The sequence below is a fragment of the Chelon labrosus genome (genome assembly GCF_963514085.1).
Source record: "Chelon labrosus genome assembly, chromosome: 15".
Classification (NCBI taxonomy): Eukaryota; Metazoa; Chordata; class Actinopteri; order Mugiliformes; family Mugilidae; genus Chelon; species Chelon labrosus.
The window spans coordinates 6,928,170-6,947,804 of record NC_140348.1 but is presented as its reverse complement, the minus strand read 5'-3'; the positions used below and the strand labels follow the sequence as shown (position 1 = coordinate 6,947,804).

Sequence of the window (19,635 nt, the reverse complement as noted above, 5' to 3'; positions counted from 1 at the left end):
AGAATACACACGAACAGAGAAACAATCAAACACAGTCACGCGCTACGATCAAAGACCAAGTATTTGTTGCAGAGTATAACCCTACAGAGAGTGAGTTCTCTCATCCATTCAGACAGAAACAGCAGCAGTAATGTTGTTTAACAATAACAACAATACAACATGGGCTGTTTTGACCATGCCACTCAACGACAATAAGAAATTAAAAGGAAAAAAAAATTCTGAAAAAAAGTCCTTAACACTCCCTAACCCATTAGGTCGCTGTCTCACCGCTCTATGCTTGTCAGCTTGCTTTAGCTTTAGCGTCAGAAATCCCTGAACTCTGCAACGCTCCACACAAACCATTTAACTGAGCTCTAAATAAGATGATTTTCAACCTGTCCCCACTTAGCTTGGGGCTGGAAAAGGAAAATCAAGGGGCCTGCCATACACCATTTCTCAATTACCTTTCTCATTATTGTCACCCGTGTTCATTACTACTATTGTCATCCTTCCCTTTCTGTTTCACCCCCACTTTAGGCTAGCTTAGGCCGTTGTGGCTGACGTGCTGGATGAAGAGAGCGTCAGAATCGAGAGCTTTTTACAAGGCCACAGCACTTCAGGTAATTAATATAGCAAGAGGGGGCAGATGAGAGGAGATGGAGAATATGTGAGTGTATGTAGGCCTGTGTGTGTTTTTGCTGAAATGCCTGATTGGGGAGCTCACCTGCCGATACCCCCTAAAAGGTATTTCATTAGCGAGCCTTTTACCATACAAGCAGAGCAACAAAGCCTCAGTTACGCCTGTCTCCACTCCAACTCGACAGGGCCCTCCAGGACGTCTGTAGCTGTGTGTGGGAAGAGTAAAGACGAGTGGAGGAGCAGAGAGGAGAGGCGAGGAGAGGCTATCCCCGTTCATAATCTCATGACAAAAGGCAAAAAGGCATCATCCTATTACCAGCGTGATCTTCACCAGCTCCTGCTAGCTCCTTTCCACAGGGGGCTCTCTTTTATTATTAAGGTGAGTGGGTGATAGGGAGCAGGAAAGGCGCCCGGCGCCTCCCTATTAGCCCTGGGACAAGGATAGGAATGAAGGGGGAGAGAAGAGAGGAGAGACCCCATGCTAGGGTTCTACTTGGAATCTTTTTCTATTTTCAGAATGAGAGCCTTTGCTTAGACCTTTGGGGGGTGGCTTCTATTAGGCTTCAGTGCTACAACACAAAGTGGGAGAGATTCTTAAATCAACCACCTCAATAGAAGTGGTGATGATCAGTGGGAAAATATCTTCAGCTACACCTGTTAAAACCCATTTGTATTTGATTCACAGAACTCCTCAGCTCCTCTATAACAGTTAACATGTCAATGATCAGTCATTAAGGGAATATGTAGTTTATATATTGTGAAAACTGCAGAACTAGCTTCAAAAAATTCCTGGACATTTCGACTGACACGCTAAAAGCATAAACATTACTTTAAACACTCTCAGTCGTGCTGTTTTTAATTTGAGCTAAGTTACAAAATTACAGCAGTGTACTGTGGGTATCCACCAGAACTGTGAGAGAGGAAAGAGACTGAGTGAGAGAAAGAGATTAGTCTGTTTTTCTGCTCAAGTGTTTTGTCTTCTGCTCAGTGGGGGTGCTTGCTTCTAGCCTCAGGTTACACAGGGGAATTGTGGGAAATTTAAGTAGCCTGAGCTGTGTTTGAGAATGACAACGATGCCATGCTTGGTGTTAAAATGTGCTGAAGAAGAGGTGAAGTGGATTAACAAAACTCCATTATAAAATATTTATGAAATTAAGTTCTTCTTTTGCTCGTGTACATTATCACTTTAAAGTCACTGGAGAATTGTTGGGCTAGATCAGCCTTTGACTTTAAAACTCTTTGCCTGTAGCTGATGCAGAAGTTTGAGACATTGGTAACACAGATTAAAGCACTTGCTGCTGCAGCTTGGCTTGGACAAAAAGCCCAAAGTTCCTCCAACATTTTTATTTTCATGAGAATCTGTTCGGAATCGTTACGCCAGGCAAATCAAATATGTGGGCATTATGTGATGGTGGACAGAAGATTAACAGCGACGTAGTACTACACATTGAGTTGATTTTATTTACAACAAAGTCGTAAAAGCATGATGTTTAGACACCACTATTGAGTCTTTTGTAAAGGATATTAACAAGAAATAACTGTTAACATGTTAGCATTTTTTGAGAAGCATATGTCACATAATTTGTTGTTCTGATTGGTTGTATGCAATTGTGTGCGGACTTATTTTTCTCTTTGTATCAATTGAAACACGCCACATAATAAAATTCCAAATGGCGTGTTACCAGACTCATATTCTAATAAGAATTGAGTTTGGCTATCTGCAGCTTTATTAGTCATCAAATTCACAGATGAGATATTCATGGCCAAATTATGACCAGGCAATAATGAATCAAAAGTATAATAATAGTCTGCTGATGACTTGGCTAAAGATGGTACACTACCCAATGCTTTACAGTGATGCTGTGTTGTTTCTGAAAACCTGTCATAGTCAGCTATAAATTAAAAACAAAAGCTCTTCCTTTATTTTTTTTTCCTAATAAGAGTAAATAAGATAATCTTTAATTTTCTCTCTTTATTGTTTAACTTTTTGTGTCTTCATGTGCACAGGCTTGTCATGCGGTCTTGCTGCTTCATAATGAGATGACCACCAATCATTGGTCTCACCTGAAAAAAAGTTTAAAAACTGTAATAATTCAGAGACAAGTCTCAGGGACCTTTAAAAGTATGTCAAAGTAGAGACTGTAGATATTCAGAGATGCACTCATCCGACTCCAACAACTGAAACACACACACACATGCACATGCACACTCGCACACACGCTCATCATCGTCTTCCTTTCTCCTCTGTAGCCCAGTAAAATGCCTGTGATGACCTGGGTGTGTAGCTTATTAACCTCTCCATCAGTTCTTATCAGCCACTGAATAGCCCAGTCATCTGCCTCTCCTCTTGAATCTTATGGTGGAAATATTTCTCCTCACATCAGGGCTATAATTTAGTTCACACACAAATCATTTAAGGTGTGCGCGCGCGCACGCACCCACACACACACACACACACACCCACCCACCCATACACACACACACACACACACACACACGTAGAGAACATAAAAGGGGATCAGTGGAAACATTTTGTCAACCTCGATCCTGGTGAGCTTCCAAGACTGGCGTGGACCAGATGTTACTGAAATTATCAACAATTGGGGAAACAACAGAAGGGGTGTACATGGTGTGTGTGTAGGTGTGTGTGTGTGTGTGTGTGTGTGTGTGTGTGCGCTTGTCTGGTTGCATGCATGAATGTGTGTGTGGGTGTGGGTGTGTGTGTGTGTGAGGGCCCAGAATAAATTAATGGCTGATTTCTCCCCTTGCTTTGATGGCATTAAGAGCCCTCCTCTCCTCAATGTGCTGCGTTAAATGCTTTTCTCTCCTTCTCTCTTTCCGTCCGTCTCTCCCTTCTTTTTTTGACAAGCAGGGCCACCCAGCTGAAAGCAACTGATGCAAAACGCCAGAGTAATCTCCCCCTCCATCCACCACCACCACCCCTCCCGCTATCTTTAGTCTTTGACACAGTAGCCATTATCTGTGGGATTTAGTTAAACCAAACCTTCATGTATTTGTTAGGCCCCGGGTTCGTTTTCTCTTCTGACTGCTCTGCTTGAGTGTAGCCAGGAGTGGAGGTGGAGGTGGGGTTACGTCATCAGTGCAGCTTGCTGGAGACTCATGAAGAGGGGGGCTACAATGCCATCTAGCTGGACCCTGCCCAGTATGTTCAATAAAAGCTAAAATTTATAACCTTGTTGTGGACGCTTTAAAAACACGACACTGAGAGACGCGTCGTCACAGAAATTAAAAGCCACAACACAATAATTTTAGTTTGCTTTAGCTAATTTAAAACGGAATAAAGCTTCAGGGATTCAGATGTCAGCGAAAGAATAAGGATATATACAGAATACAGAATATAATGGGTTGGGTAGAAATTAAAAGATAAAACACAATAATTTCACTTTAAACTAATTTACCAGTGGATGTAGTAAAATAGACAACATACCAAGAAAAACATGGCTTGTTCGTTGACTTTTGTATTATATATTACATATATATCAACTTGAAATCAGTCTGAAACAAGGCTGGTAAATTAAAAGACTTTTTTTCTTACCAACCTAAATCGAAATACTCTTATCTCAGTTATCACAGGTCAGACTCGAAAGCGATTAAACTATTATAACTGCAACCAGGTGTATGACCAATAAGGGTTGGACTTTAAGAAAAAGTCACATACTGATTTATTATTTATAATATAATATATTACAGAGCATATTTCTGGAGTGACTTTCTTCTATCAACTAATTTCTGTACAATGATGCTGAAACACAGAGGCATTCCTCCCTGCCACTTGCAGCTGCAGAGCTAAAAACGCTGTCATGGAATCACTGTTGAAACTCGCCACATAAGCCACGGCTCGGTGGGGCTAAACTAAGGTTAAGCCAGGTGGTTTAGCTGCCTGAGTATGTGTTTACACACACACTGAGGTGTGAACCATTCGGGGAGCTTAGAGGGGGTGGAGAAACACGAGTTGATTTAGTGCTAGTGTAAACCTTGGTACCTGTTGATGGTGTTAATTGGGGCAGCTTAACACAAACAGCATAAATCTGTAGGGATTTGGATGTGGAATCACCATGCTCTAGGAGAATGTACGGCGATTACAATACGTCTGGGTATCAAGCTTTTTGGGGGAAGACTGAAATTAATTTAAATTGTCAAAATTTAACAGCAGGTAATAAATGTCAGGACAGACTTATAATCTTGATTCTCTTTAACCAGATGCCAAATTTATATTAGTTTATGCATCATTAGATATATATTATATCAACAAAATGTGAAAAATGACTCAATATACTAAGATAACATACAGACATTTGCCGCTGTTACAGCAGCAGAAGGGTTAGAATCGTAACACAAAGTATCTGTACACAAAATTAAGTATGTACTGTACAAAAATATAAAAAGTATTAATAGGTATCAGTAAGTATTAAGTAGGTAGAATACTAGATTATAATAGAAAAAAGGTTTAGTATAGTTAACAGCTCAAACTATCAGTGGTAACAACCTGAACAGGCAACGATTTACAAAATAGAATTGAAAGAAGTACTGCCATTTGCTTTAATCCATGAAAACGAATGCATTCTAATATAACAATCTTGTACTTATCCAAGGTTATGGTATTTAGCATTTGTTTTGGAGGTTGTGGCTTGAAGTACTATTGAATTTTTTGACAACCTCATTTCAGCCAGTGGGCAAGGCTAAAAAACAGAAATAGTTTGTGTTAAATTCAATCCAGTTCATGAACAATCATGAACTGGCTTTAGTGTAGGACTGTTATAATAAAATGTATTCCTTTTCACTGGTGTACCTAATGAACTGGCAAGTGAGGGTTGAGTCACTCACAAGACTGCTATGTTTAATTGTAAAGAGCGGAGAAATGTCTGAATGAAAAAGTGTGATGGAGAGAGTAGTGATAACCCCCAGTGGAGAACCCCCCACCCTCTCAAAGAGAGGGAGAGGGAGGAGGGTGTGTGTATGTGTGTGGTTGTGTGTCTGTGTGTGTCAACCCCCCCTGGGGTAGATGTTAGAACAAATTTGAGGGGTGTCATATTACACGCCTTGTGACAAGAGGCCGAGGGGAGGTGAACGATGAATTTACTTAATGAATTAATCTGCGGACCAGTAATGGCTCTGCTAACAACATTAGTCATCCTTCTTACATCTCTGTGCTGCGATTTGTCCGCTTCCTCCCTCATCTCTTGCTGTTACACAATCATTTCACTCAGTCCTCCTTCATTTTTACACCCTGCCCATCTCATTCCTCTTAGAAATTAGCATCCATTTGCCCTTTTTACTGCACGATTAAATCGATTTATTTCCGTTAAAAACATTCATCATACCTTCAAAATCTTTCTACTAAAGAATGAGGTCTTTAGCCTAGTTGAATATACACAATTAATTTGCATTGTTCCTAATGCGTTTGTAAATGTGACAAATAAATCCCCAATGTGGAAAAGCATTACAAGTGACACCAACACCAGGCTGCTAATGCCTCTGGCCCTGGCTTGAGCTTTGATTCAATACACAGATGCAAAATTGCAGTGTTTAAATAGATATTTAAATGGAAATGTATTGGGAAAGACAGCTGTTGGTATTTGTAGCCTGGAGTGCTCATTACAATGGGAAATGGGGAGGAGTGTGTGTGTGAAGGGGGTGATGACAACGGTAGCATGGCGAGCAGCTGTGTTAGCAAGTGAATGGTGTAATTACTGGCCAAACCTCTGTCATTAACCTGAATTGTTGAGTGCCACCACATCCGTTATCATAAGAAAGGCTTGATTAATTGACTGCAAGGTTAAAATTCAATTATGTGCCCGGGTTGCAATTTGTAAATTAAATAATAATTAACATCACAGAAAGGAAAAAAAATACAAATATAAATATTTCAAGTGAATCTCAGCTACATAAAAATATTCCCAAAAGATGGAAGAAAGTTTACATTAATACACAAAAAAACTACAAAAAAATTGTAAAAGCGCAAAACAGGTGTATTAAAAGCTGTAGCACAGAATAACTCAAATCAAAATGATTTAACTGGTTGTGTGGATCACTATGCCGCTAAAAAGTGTGATTGCGTTGTGTTAGCTCTCTGGGCGTGTGTATTCTAGATTCGCTTGTCTGTGACGATGTGTTTGGCAGCTTCCAGCACAGTTTGGACCGGCTACTGCATGGGGTCTCCGGCAGAGAGGCGGCTGATGAAAGCATTGGCGGGATGCTCCAATAAAGAGCAGATTATCATAAGCGGCCATTGTCCATCTCCCGATTCTCTCCAACACCCTCCTCCCCTTCTTCTCCACTTACTCACCCCTCGGCTGAAAATGTTAATCGGCGCTATCGCTGGCAGGCCGCGGAAAAGCTGAGTACACCTTTCATTTTAAAAGAGAACCAATGAAAAAAAATAAACAAAGCAGCAGACGAAGGTAGTGTAGAAAAAGGAGAAGCAGCAAACAATAATTCACAAACAAATCAACAACTTCTTTTGGCTGTGGCGAGCAGCTACACCCCCTTCCCCTCCCTCCTAACAAACTCCCTCCCTCCCGTTGACTCCATCCACCCAGCTCGTTTTATCTGAAGATTCTCAGACAATGCCTAGAGGATCCCATTCCCTAATCTTCCTAAAAATCCCCCTTTCATCCCCACTGTTAAAGAATGTATGAAAGGCTGACACCGAGCTGGAGAAAAGAGGGAAAAAAAGAAAAGAAAAGAGGAGCGGTGCACATCTGGGAGTGAGGGTGGTGTCACTGTGCTGGACTATGAGGGTGGAAGGAGGGGGAGCTACGCACTGGTCGCCTGCGCATAGTCCTTGCAAGTTGACTAATTAAATTGTTTTGCTGCTCAAACATTCAAATGGCCGAGGAGATTAAGGGCATGAGCGGGAATGGGAGTGCCTGTGTGTGTGTGTGTGGTGAGGGGTTAATCTGTGTTCTGACCCAGTTGAACCTTGGAGTCACACACACATTTTACACAAAACAAAACAAAAAAAAAAGCTCAAATCCTTTGTTTTGTCCCCTCAAAGGCAAGAAAAAGGCAATGGGTTTTAAAGGAGTGATCCCCAGATTTCTTTTCTTCCCCATAGGGAGGAATGGTGCATTTGCTCCTGAAGTGAATCCATGATGACCACAAACACATTCCACTGCGGTCTAACACAAAACCATTCGATTGAAAGTGAGTGCTCTGTTCGTAACAACAACAACATGAAAATGACCGAAGGCTTCAAAAAAGGAGCACATCTTCTCTTGGCTCTGTCTATCTCAGTTGCCATGAGCTTAGCTTACAAATTTGGTCTGTGATTATGGATAAACAATAGTCACAATCTCTCTTCTCGGCAGTTTCAATCAGAATTCACACAGTGGACAAGCCTGCAGCATAGCCTGTGTTTATTTTGGGGGATTCAAAGGAGAGCCGTATGTGAAACGTAATGTTACTTGACTCACTTTTGAATTGAAGAAGTTTCCCCCACAGAGCAAAAGCAAAAATGCCAGCATCGAAACTGCTCTCCTGCCATCTTTCAGTCTGTGAACTGGGGAGCGTATTATAGTCCAAACACTTTTTGTTCTCTCAGTGCAGAAAGATTAGACTGGTTATCCCATTAATGTTGGTAAAATGCCATTCTTGTGTCTTTAAGCTCTCGTATAGGAGGTCAAGATGAGTCAGCGTACTCTTACAAGGCGGGCATGGATGTAATCTGCCCAAAGTTACAATAATTAATGTTAAGCTTCTTCAGCAATACGTTTGTGAAAGAACTGGCCCTGATAATATACTTAAAGCTGCACATGTTGTTTGTGTTGCAGTGACAAGTGCGAGAGAGAGAGAGAGAGAGAGAGAGAGAGAGAGAGAGAGAGAGAGAGAGAGAGAGAGAGAGAGAGAGAGAGAGGGGGGGGGGGGGGGGGGGCTTAAATCTTTGGCCAAACTATAAGATGACGCTGCCACAATGCTGGATTAGAATGAGAGACATGGGAAAAAGAGTGAGAGGCTGGCACACTGGATACTGAAGAAATATAAACATAACACACACTCAGTCACAACTATCTGTACACTATCAGCATTAGCGCTTGGCTCACTGCTTTCAAAGAAGGAAAAGAAATTCTATCACCCGTAGATATTAAAAACATCTGAGTAGTATTTCCACAATTTTGGAGCAGGTGCAGCTGAAAACTGATTTCTACTAGATTGAAAACAAAACATAAAAAACCAAAACAATTAGAGGAATAAAAGTTTCCTGTAGGCCGTCGTTGGACAAATGGGATTTAGAGCCACAGGTTGACATTTAAGCTGTTCACGTCCTGCAATCCTCCACACAATCACAAGCTGAAGCCCTTTCCAGTGTGAAGGCACTGACAGTCCCTTCTGTCCCTTGCTCAGATACTGAGGGGGATAGGCCGCATGTGTAAAGTACATTAAGCTTTCGCTGGATTCCTCCTTGTGCCATTCTTCTCTCGTCGACTCGCAGACACAAAGGCAGATTAAAGGAGCGCGCGCCATAAAAACCCTGTGTCAATCTTATCGGCTTCGAGTGCAATTTTTAAACATATGTTAATCTGGGAGAGCTAAAACTCATTCTCATCCTCTCCCTGCTTGTTTATCTCTTATCAAATGCGCAGTAGGTGAGGGGCAGCTTTGCAGTGCGGCTAAGTGCCATTATTTGGATAATTGCGTCCATTGTTGCAGGTTATATAGCTATTTGAAATGGGAGGTGTGCGTAAATAGGTGCAAGGGCCAGGTAGGGGGTGGCTGAGATATATTCAAACAGGGGCCAGGGGATTTTCTGGAAAGGGTACATGACGCATTTGAATACCTCTTCATGGCAAAAGCTGAATTTTCAATAAGAAGTGTTTGATATGTTTTACTGTGTAACAATACCTTTAGAAAATTACAATGCCAAGGTCAGAAGCATTACAAGCGTCTATAGAAGCGCATGGTATCGTAACAGAAAATTAAAAAAATAATAATGATGCTTTTAAATCTGTCCAGGCTATTTTGCATTTTTAGTGCATTGTTTAAAAAGGCTGGTGGATACTTCAATAGTAAAGACAGCAGATGCCATATAATAATAATATTCCAATATAGGAATTTTCATCCTTCGATTCAAGTGCAATATTCTTCTCATATAATCAATAAACCCCTATAAACATTTGGTCTGCTGAAGGAGGTGAAACACTCTCTTAATGTTACATGTGTGAAGGACAGTGCTCCCGGTGGTGCAAGAATAACAAGTTCATTAGTCGAGGGGGGGACGCTGCAGGAATTCAAATTCCCCCCCGACCCAATCCTGGCCTCTGATTGGCTGGTTGCTTCGGCTTGGCGAGACTCATTAGAGGCCAGCAGTAATTAAGAGTTGTTAGAAAGTGAATTCTCCAACCGCAGATTAGAAAATTAAACTATTTACTGATTACATATTAATAGAAGACAACAATGGCGCTTGCCATAAGCTTGGAAGGCAACCAAGGAATAAATCTGTGTACTTAATTACCATAAACAATGGGGGCATAGAAATGGAGTTTTATGCACACTCCCTCCTGTAATGTGTCTGATATCAGAAGACACTTGACAATTCTTGTTCAATTATCTCTATTATTTAATGTGCTGTGAACTGCCTCTGAGTAAATAAATTAACCACCCCAATTACTTTGGATTCATCTGGGGAGGACCGCTGCGTAATAGAAAATGCCGCAGAAAGCTGCATTGTGCCCAAACCAGGGGAGGAGGGGGGTAGATGTGTGGAAAAGGAGGGAGATGGGGAGAGAATGGGTGAGAGAACAAATGGAGAAATTGAGATTCACAGGGGTAAAAAGGAACTGAGAAAATAAGAAGTGATGCAGAGAGGTTTGTGAAGAAAAGAGGGAGAAAAAGACAAAAAAAGAAAGGAGAGTACTGAAAGAAAAAGCACAAAAAAATGACAAATTAGCACAAAAAAAGGAGATAATTAAAAACTAAAGATTATTAAGGACGTAATTCATTCTCTCAAATGTTACATGTGATCTATGAGAACAAACTCTAGTGAAAAAACCAAAGGAAGAGTGAATGACAAAGCAAAAGCATGTGATATCAAAGAAAGCATACTGTGGACCAGCAGAGCACAGTGGATCTTCCCAGGCTTTCAGCTGGTGGAGCAGAGAGATGAACAATCAGTCATGGGTCAGTCGGTCTGTCTGTTCACATCTGCCTGTCAGTCGAGCAACGCTGCGCGCTACCACAGCTCCACGGCACACTGAGCTCACCCAAACTTACCTCGAGAGGTCTGAATCATATGACCGTACGCAATGCTATGATTACTCTGCACATGTACCCTGCTTAGGAAGACTGGATATAAACCTACACTCACACACAGATGGATAACTATAAGTTCATATACATTATACTATACATTCATACAATAGTTCATATTTCTTCTAATTCTTAAGCACAGCAAACCTTTAAATAAAAACTCACGAATGGGTTTGAAAATCTCTCAATACATAAACAGTAGATTTTACTCCCTCTCACTAACATTGTAACGTTCAGCCTTCAGAGGACCTCTATTTTGGATTTCTGACCTACGTTATCCAACTGAGATGCTTATTATCGGATCTTTTGCAGAGATCACAATTGAACCCCCGGCCAAAGTTTGCAGATGTTTGGTGTCTCATAAATGGTTTCAGTGTGGATTAGGACATGTGAAATTAACGCTGACAGTAGAGTGGTGAGAGAGGTTGTATTTTAGTGTTTCTGTTTTAACAAAAAGAGCTGTTAGAAAGTGATGACAGCCCAGCTGACAGAATCAAAAGTGGGTTTTACTGGGGCTGAAAAGAAAAGATCATAAACGTGTCAAAATGTTTTTACAGGGTCAGAGCTGTTTCTAAGTCATGATCCTTGTCATTTGATGAGAGGTGATGTAGTATTTATGCAAAGTAGTGCCAGTACAAACAAGCATGGTAACAGACACTGTGTCCAGAACTACGGTGTCTTAAGTTTGGAAAGTACATGTCTTTAAGCACTTGAGGATTGTATCACTAGGATCCCAGGACCTGATATGGGTGATTTAGAGTTGGGTTACCTTGTGTAGAGATGGAACGGAGGGAGCCAATAGACATTGGTGGCAGTTGTCAGGTATTGGGTCACACATGTTAATAATGAGTGAGTGCTAGGAGACAAAATGTATCGTGCACTTGGGTACCAATTGGTACAATGAATAAGGCACTGGACTGTGCCAGAAACCTGCAACCAGCAAGCCTTCACATAAAGGTGATTATGTCTCTGATTCTGAATTCTGAAGGCCAACTTTTTCAGAATTATTATCAGCGCCTGTTGAAATGGTCATCAAGATTTGATGTTTTCTGTGGTGTGTAATTGTCTATGATTCAATCAGAACAAACACGTAGACTATGGAAATAAAATAACTTCTGGACTATTTAAAAAGCTGTATCTGGCAGAGTGAAAAATACCAACATTTGGCTGGCAGCTGGTGGTATATTCTTGGTATTATTTTATTTATTTATTTTTTTAGAAAAGTAGAGGCACCAGTGAGATGTGATGGATCAATAGTGGATATTTTGCTCACAGCCAATCAGCCGTGAGTTCAGTCTGGGTTCTGAGAAAAATATCTATCATCTATGACAGCATATAGAAAGGTGACCTCAGTTGCTGAGGTGATAAAGGTTACTTTAGTGACCACCTGTCACTGGTGCATCTCAGCCTGACGCCTCCAGACTCTGGCCTACAGGTACAATCTATAACCTATTGGATGGGTCTTTGGGATAAGTGCTGCAAAACGAGATATGGAAAAGGAATGCACTTTCAGGAAGTGAGCAAGGTATTCAACATCATGTAAGAAGTTTTTCCTCCAATGCAATGTCAACCCGGGCTCCAATTTGAGGATTTATAATGACCATGGTCTCACAGCTAAGCAACTTTAAAATGGCTGACAAATGCTGGCACTGTCAAAATGTCATATATATATATATATATATATATATATATATATATATATATATATAGACACACACACACACACACACACACACACACACACACACACAGATATCAATTTATTATTTTGTCCTCACTTTCCTGTTGTCCCCCTCTTCTTTTTCTCGTGAATCATATTTTCAGGAGGGGACTGCAGGTGTGTATATATACTTATATAGTGATATAAAGAGAAATCTTTATGGCTGAAGGTGTTTGAAAGTAAATAACTCGGCGTCTTGCTGGCTAGGGCTGCTTTAACAGTGGGTGAAGGAGAAGAAGGAAAAACAGCCCTTCAGATTGACACAATGGCATGTGCTCCGACAGGGGGAGAGGGCACAGAGGCAGGGAGAGAGGCGAGAAAAGGAGGAAAGTGAACACAACAAACAGTGGAGAGATAGCTTCGATATCAGGACCCAAATGGGATGGGGAAGGTGAGCGCAAATCCCTGCGCCCCAGTTTTCTTTTCTAAAGCCCCCTTCTACTACCCTCCCCTGTGTTGGCTTTTTAGGATTTTGGGGTCTAAATCCACCAAGTTAGGAGCTGATATATCAGAGAGAACATGAGAGCTGCCACTAAATAACTACGGCAAATACTGTACACACACTTTCAGAACATTTGCAAACATCAAAATTTTACACTTCCTGGAACCGTGTTTTTTCCTGCAGCATTCTTGGGTGAGGAATGGGATGGTTTAGTATCATAAATGGGATGGTATTCTCCAATTTCAGTTAGGGACTTAACGGAGCCAAGGCCTCTCTTTTGGCTCGGCACACTGTCTCATGTCTTAACAAGGCTTTACCCCCGGCCAAATCTTAAATAAAAACCTTCCGAATCTCCGTATGCCAAACCACATTGCACTTTGTATGCGCGAGTGTGTAAGCATTTGTGTGTGTCTGTCGTGGATTTGTGAACTGTGTCAGTGCTCATGTTGTGTTGCCTTTTTTTTTTCTTTGCCATTTCTTTGCCTCTCCCTCTCTCCTTCCTTTAACTCACCCCCGTCTTTCCTTATACAGCATATCAATGAAGGCCAGATATGTACTAGGGGAAGGAGGGTGTGTGTGTGTGTGTGTGTGTGTGTGTGTGTGTGTGTAGCCGTGCATGGCTGAGCGCACTGTTCAATAGTGTGGATGCTGGCTGGCTGGGGCCGCGGCTGGCAAACGGCTGCAGCGGAGACTTCGGCTGGGGCTCTGCTATCGCACCCAGTTATCGTTTCCCCCATGAAGGGCTCCCTTATCACCCCAGCCCAGAGAGGTCTCCCTTCTTCTCCCATCCCCGACACACACTCCCCCGCTCTTCCTCCCCACCCACCCATCCCCTCCCTTCTCCACCTTCTCCTCCTCCCTCATCCCCCCATCCCCTCCTTTCATATCCACCCAGCGCTCCATCGCGCAACATTCAACCAAGAGGGAGGGAAAAGGGGGGAGAGGCTTCAAAGGTTCTCTCTCTCTCCCTCTCCCGCTCCCTCTCTCGCTCTCTCCCTCACACACAAACACACACATAAATACACAGTGATGTGTGTGTGCGTGCGTACGCTCAATTTGCCAAAACAGTTTTTCCAGTGTAATTGGGCTTGGGGTACCTGTGTCCATGAGATAGCGCAGCCTCTTCTCCACGCGAGCTGCTCGGGCGTCTATGTGCCTCTGCTCGCTCTCCAGTGCAGACAGCTCCCCAACCACATACTGACTGGTGTCTTTGAACGCCTTCTGTCAACCGAGAGAGAAAGAGAGAGAGAGAGAATAGTTATTGAGAGAAAAGGAGGAGTAGTGAGATATAGCATTAAACAGAGAGAGGAAATAAAAAAGACAGAGGGATAAGCCAGAATGAGAGAGGGCGGAGAGATGAAGTAATAAAGGTGGTTGAAAATAAAACAAAGTGACAGGAATGAAAAAGAAATTAAAAGAAGAAACAAAGCAGAAGGAAGAGTTCAAATGTTTTAAAATGTATGTCCACAAATCGCCCTTGCATAAAACAAAATACAACTTCACCAGAAAACAGTGACAACTGTTGCTGCCTCTTGTTTACTGAGTTTTCTTTGACATTTCTGAATTCCTCTCAGACATGTTCAAAATCCCTTTACAGCTTTCTTGCAGTACTGTACATTAAGACATATTCAAGTGAGTGTTTATTTGTACCAGACACTTGGGAACGCACATTTTAAGCAGTTTTCATTAATCTGTTCATGTTATTGATGATTAACTGATCAACTGATTAACCATAAAAATAACAATTGATATTCTGTTTCTACAGCTCAGTCCAAGTAATTTAGGTATCCATAATCATAACCATAACATTCCTAACAGCACTTTCACCTTAAACTAACCAATTCCAGCATCGAGTACTAAATTCAGAATCAACAGAATCAAATATTAAGCTCTATCTTCTTTAAGTGTGTGGAGGAATAGGACTTTTCAACAAACTTTCATTTTGTTTATTTGTAAAATCATATAAGAGGTGTATTTATTACTGAGATGGATAATTTTTGCAGTGTAGTCTTTACCCACCTGTAGGTTAAATGTCTCCACAGTCCCTTAAAATAAACTACGATTCAGCTCTGCACACATACACTACCAACCACTCCATAAATGTACATACTCAGACTCACACCCATCACTCTACAGATATAGGCACTTAATACACACTCCATTTCTGACCCCTCTTCACCTCTGTCTCCTGGCTGTTTGCTATTCTTCAGAGAAACTCCTCTGAGTGAAGAAAATGTTTATTCAAATTCACCACTGAGGATGCATCCGAAGAAATATCTCCATTTTATTGCTGATGCACTTCATTTTTCTTAATGGGAAGGAGAACTAGTGAACAGGAGAGAAAGTTTTTTTTTTTCCCCATTCCACCCAGGCCAGCACTTTTTTCTGTACTCTTTCCAGCATGTGTGCATCTGTGCGGCTCTGTGCATGTGTGATTTGTGCAAGAGTGTGTGTGTGTGTGTGTGTTGATTCCCTACAGCCTCTGTTCCCTCCTCCTCCTTGCGCGCTCTCGCTCTATCACCATATTTTTCCTTGGCAAATCAATTTTACACATGATCAGCCCACTCCCCTTGCCGCGCTCGGCCCAGCCGTAATTAAGAGGAGGGAAATTACCATATATATTATATTAATGCAAACATCATTCAGCAGGTAATTCTTGGCTGATCGGGATAATGGAAAGGTTGAACACCCATTAACCCTGGGGCCCAGGCACTGGGAGGAGGGTGGTGTGTGTGTGTGGATGGGACTGGGGTGGAGGGTGTAGGGTGTAGGGTCGAGGGTAGGAGAGGGCTGCTTGGGAAGAGAGATTCACCCCATGGTCTCCAGTGGCATGCGCACGCGCGCGCGCGCACGCGCACACACACACACACACACACACACACACACACACACACACACACACACACACACACACACACACACACACACACACACACACACACACACACACACACACACACACACACACACACACACACAGTCACTGAAATAATAGCATTCTTACACTCTTTGTATGCACAGGCTGATGAGACAGTGTGAAGTGTGTGTGTGTGTGTATACTTGCAGACACACAACTTCTGTGCAAAGACACACGCCTCTAAATGGCAGAGCAGCTGATATTCACCAAAGACTTGGTGACTATGAAAACCTGACTTATGGTCACAAGTCACATGTATGCTGTAGGTACAAAATGTACAACCCATAGGAGTCTTAGCCTATTTTGGCCGTTTTTGAATACTTTTGATTTTGCCTTTATATACCACATATAAATATGTTTACGATACCCATGTTTGGTATGTTATGTTTTTCAGCACGACTTACACACACCTATATGATCTGATAATTATTATTTTTAAATTTTTTTGCTTAAACCTACTGTTAACATATTGGGCCCAAAAATACCCCAAAATCATCAAATCCGAAATGAAAATATACACTATTCAGTACAATAAAAACCACAAACATGCTCAATGAACTGTTTCTGTCAGCTGTAAAATCAACTTCTGTGCAAAATTATATAGAAAGCAGCCAATTGTCTGTATTCCCAGTCCCAAATAGTTAATTTTCTTTTTACATGAGACAATTTGAGATTGTTCAGGTTATTGTTTATATGCACATGATGGATAGTGAAGAAAATGTGGGCACTTAAAATCTAAAAACTTCAATATGGCTTCCTACTACAATGTGAATACTCAGTTTACAAAAGAAAACCTAACAAGTAATATTACAAGAGGCTAAGGTAACATATAGGAGTAACATATAAAACATAAAATATAACCCACAATAAACACTAGTGAAAATCAGTGTATCCATCTCTTTGAAATAGGCATGATAGTTCAGTCATCTATGTTTAGATAAAGGGAGAAACAACAGGCTAAACACTCATCTCTGCATTTATTATTGCACCCCTGATCTTCTGTACATATAAACTCTCCTAAATGTATAACACTATGTCTTCTCGCCACTAGTTCCCGCTGCTAACTCCCATGGTTGACTTCCGGTTCAGCGTGATCATAGACTCACAATGGTGAAGAAGCATAAGCAAGAGTTGAGACTTGGGCGCACGAGGACTAAAAACAGAAGTTGAGAGAAAAAAAAAAAAGCACCAAACCTCCTCTTCAAATGGCCTGCGGATATCGACCTCGGTTGGTGAACCTCTGTCCTCCTCAGCCTTCTTCAGGTCCTCAGGAACTGACTTTTGTCTTTTCACCTCTGGGGGAATGAAAGTAAAGATGGACAGACATTAACATAAGATCAATCTTTGTCATCCAAAGCAAAACATTTAAAATTAAGGAGCTTATACTTAGTTGACAGACTGGTTTGTTCAGACTTGTTGTTTTTACTCTTATAAAGTAATAATGTCATCCTTATTGTCAGCATACATTTGTTTGTGTTAAGGAGTACCGGCACTTCTTCCAAACAAACATTTCTTACTTGATTTATCACTTCACAGATGCCTGATTCAACTGTTATGGTTGATTTGCATGTTTCTCATATCTTGGATTATGTATTTAAGACCTGTATTTATTGTGCTAAGCTAAATATCATGAATGATTGCAGGTTTTCATAGATCTGTGTTTGTGGAAACCGTTGACAGTTAACTGCCTCTGTGTGAACTGGATGTATGTGTGTGAAGTGCTGCAGGGGGAAACATACCTCCCTGGGTAAATACTCTATGCAATGTACTGTACTGTAGTGGTATGTGTGTTCAATTGTCACCCACCTGGTCTGTTCTCCACATACTGACTGAAGGACTTCAGCTGTGTTTTCCTGACTGCAGAATCCTTGTTGAAGACGACTGGGCTTCGCAACCTTTCCGTGGCTCTGCGCAGTCGCTCCGCTCGCAGCTCCTCAGCGTTATTCTGTCAGACACAGAGAAAGTATTATCAACGCTGTGTCAGAGTGGTTGGAAATGGAAGCTGACTCATTATGTGTCGCTTAACCTGCTGTAAACAAATGTGTCTGTACAGTGAAAAAGAAAAACTAATGACGAAATACAACTTCAAGAAGTGGTGTAAAAACAAAAACAAAAGTAGAGTAGTTTGTTAAACTTCAAATTATTTACTTAAAAACAACAATGTGATCAATTAGTCTGATCCCTCTCCACATCTCGTCTATTATTCTGTCAGACTCTACCAGCCACTTAGAACTGCTCTCAAGCTTTTATTAGGCAGCCGCTTCAGGATTTCACAGCTGCTGTGAACACACTTAAAATTAGTGCACGTATAAGCCCGGTACGCAAACACACCTACTGACAGGCCATGAGATAAATCTGCTAGAAGTTGCTATGATAGATACACCGTAATTTGTGTGTGTTAACCCCTCTCAAAACACACACACAACCAAGCACACACACTCATTCATTCCCTCCCTCACTCATGAGAGAGACAAAAAGGAGGCAATTAACTTGACTTTCAACAAAACCTCGAGCCAGAAAATATATTCAGATTATGCAAAATGCAAAAAAACGCTATTGTTTTCAAAGTGAACATGTGTTAAAAAGCTACACGCTCGCGTCTCCCACTATCAAAAACAGCATGCAGAAATGCTTTATTACCAAGCCTCCGAATATGCCAAGCCGAGTGGAAAAGAAACCGACTCGGGCTAAGATTGACGCTGTGGCAACGTTAATAAGACGGCGAAACGTGTAATAAAGTCGACAATTAGGGCAAACACGTTCCACTGCTTGAGACGGAGGGAGATAGCCAAGCAGGGTGTGCAGAGCGAGGACAACTAATAGAGACAGTGTGGGTGGGAAACAGGGTGTAGACGGGGAGTTGTTAGTTTAGCTTCAGATTATTGACTTTCAAAAACAATGTCAGCAATTAGTCTGCTCTCACTTTGTTTTGTCTATTAGTCTGTCAGCTTCCACCAGCCACTTAAAACCTTATGTCAAGTCAAATTGAGGCAAATTTATGTATGAAGGGCTATATACAAAAAGGCCAATTAAATATTTTAAAATGGAAGTGGATGTGTGAAAATGCTGCTGTCTGTCTGTGTGTGTGCACATGTGTGTATTTAGGGGAAGCAACAATGCAATCCAGAAGAGCAAAGAGTACACTTAAATTAATGATTGCTGGAAAAGTGCAGAAGAATAAACAGTAGTATACACAGTGTTAGGTAACCTCTGACAGTTTTTACTTTCTTTCTAAAAGTCTCCACGTTCTATTAAAAAGAAATGCCAAAATGTGCCTGGATTAAATACGTGTCAAACACACACACAACATAATTCAAGAAAAAGGACAAAAAAACAACTTAATAATACTGTTAGTAGACACATCATCTGATTATATGATTTGTAAGTGATGATGCTTTACTTTTTTCAGTCATTTATCCAACATCCTTTAAGGCATACTGTAACACCTTCCATAACTGTATACTACCATTGTCATCCTATCAATAGGAAGTAGAAAGGCTGTTGGAAACTCCTAAATCTGTTTCTTTGCAAATTCATAACGCTATTACCAAAGGGATCTGAAGTAATCTATAAAGGTCAGACAGACTTTGTCAAATTTGTCCCCTTGTTTTTCCCAAAAGAATTTAATCGTGATGTAGTATTTCTTCGCCCTATTCGGTTTTTGTGTGTCGG

General features: G+C 41.2%; 1 protein-coding gene across 4 annotated transcripts in view; it reads right to left on the bottom strand.

The window, feature by feature from the left end:
• Positions 1 to 19,635, bottom strand: part of ehbp1 (EH domain binding protein 1) — a 131,006-nt gene that overhangs the window by 16,718 nt on the left and 94,653 nt on the right. For all 4 annotated transcript variants that reach the window (XM_084561373.1, XM_084561375.1, XM_084561376.1 and 1 more), the window contains 3 exons: positions 17,770 to 17,908; positions 17,158 to 17,258; positions 14,144 to 14,267 (listed from right to left, as the gene is read on the bottom strand). In XM_084561373.1, coding sequence (XP_084417499.1) covers positions 14,144 to 14,267; positions 17,158 to 17,258; positions 17,770 to 17,908 — 364 coding nt within the window. The remainder of the gene's footprint in view (positions 1 to 14,143; positions 14,268 to 17,157; positions 17,259 to 17,769; positions 17,909 to 19,635) is intronic.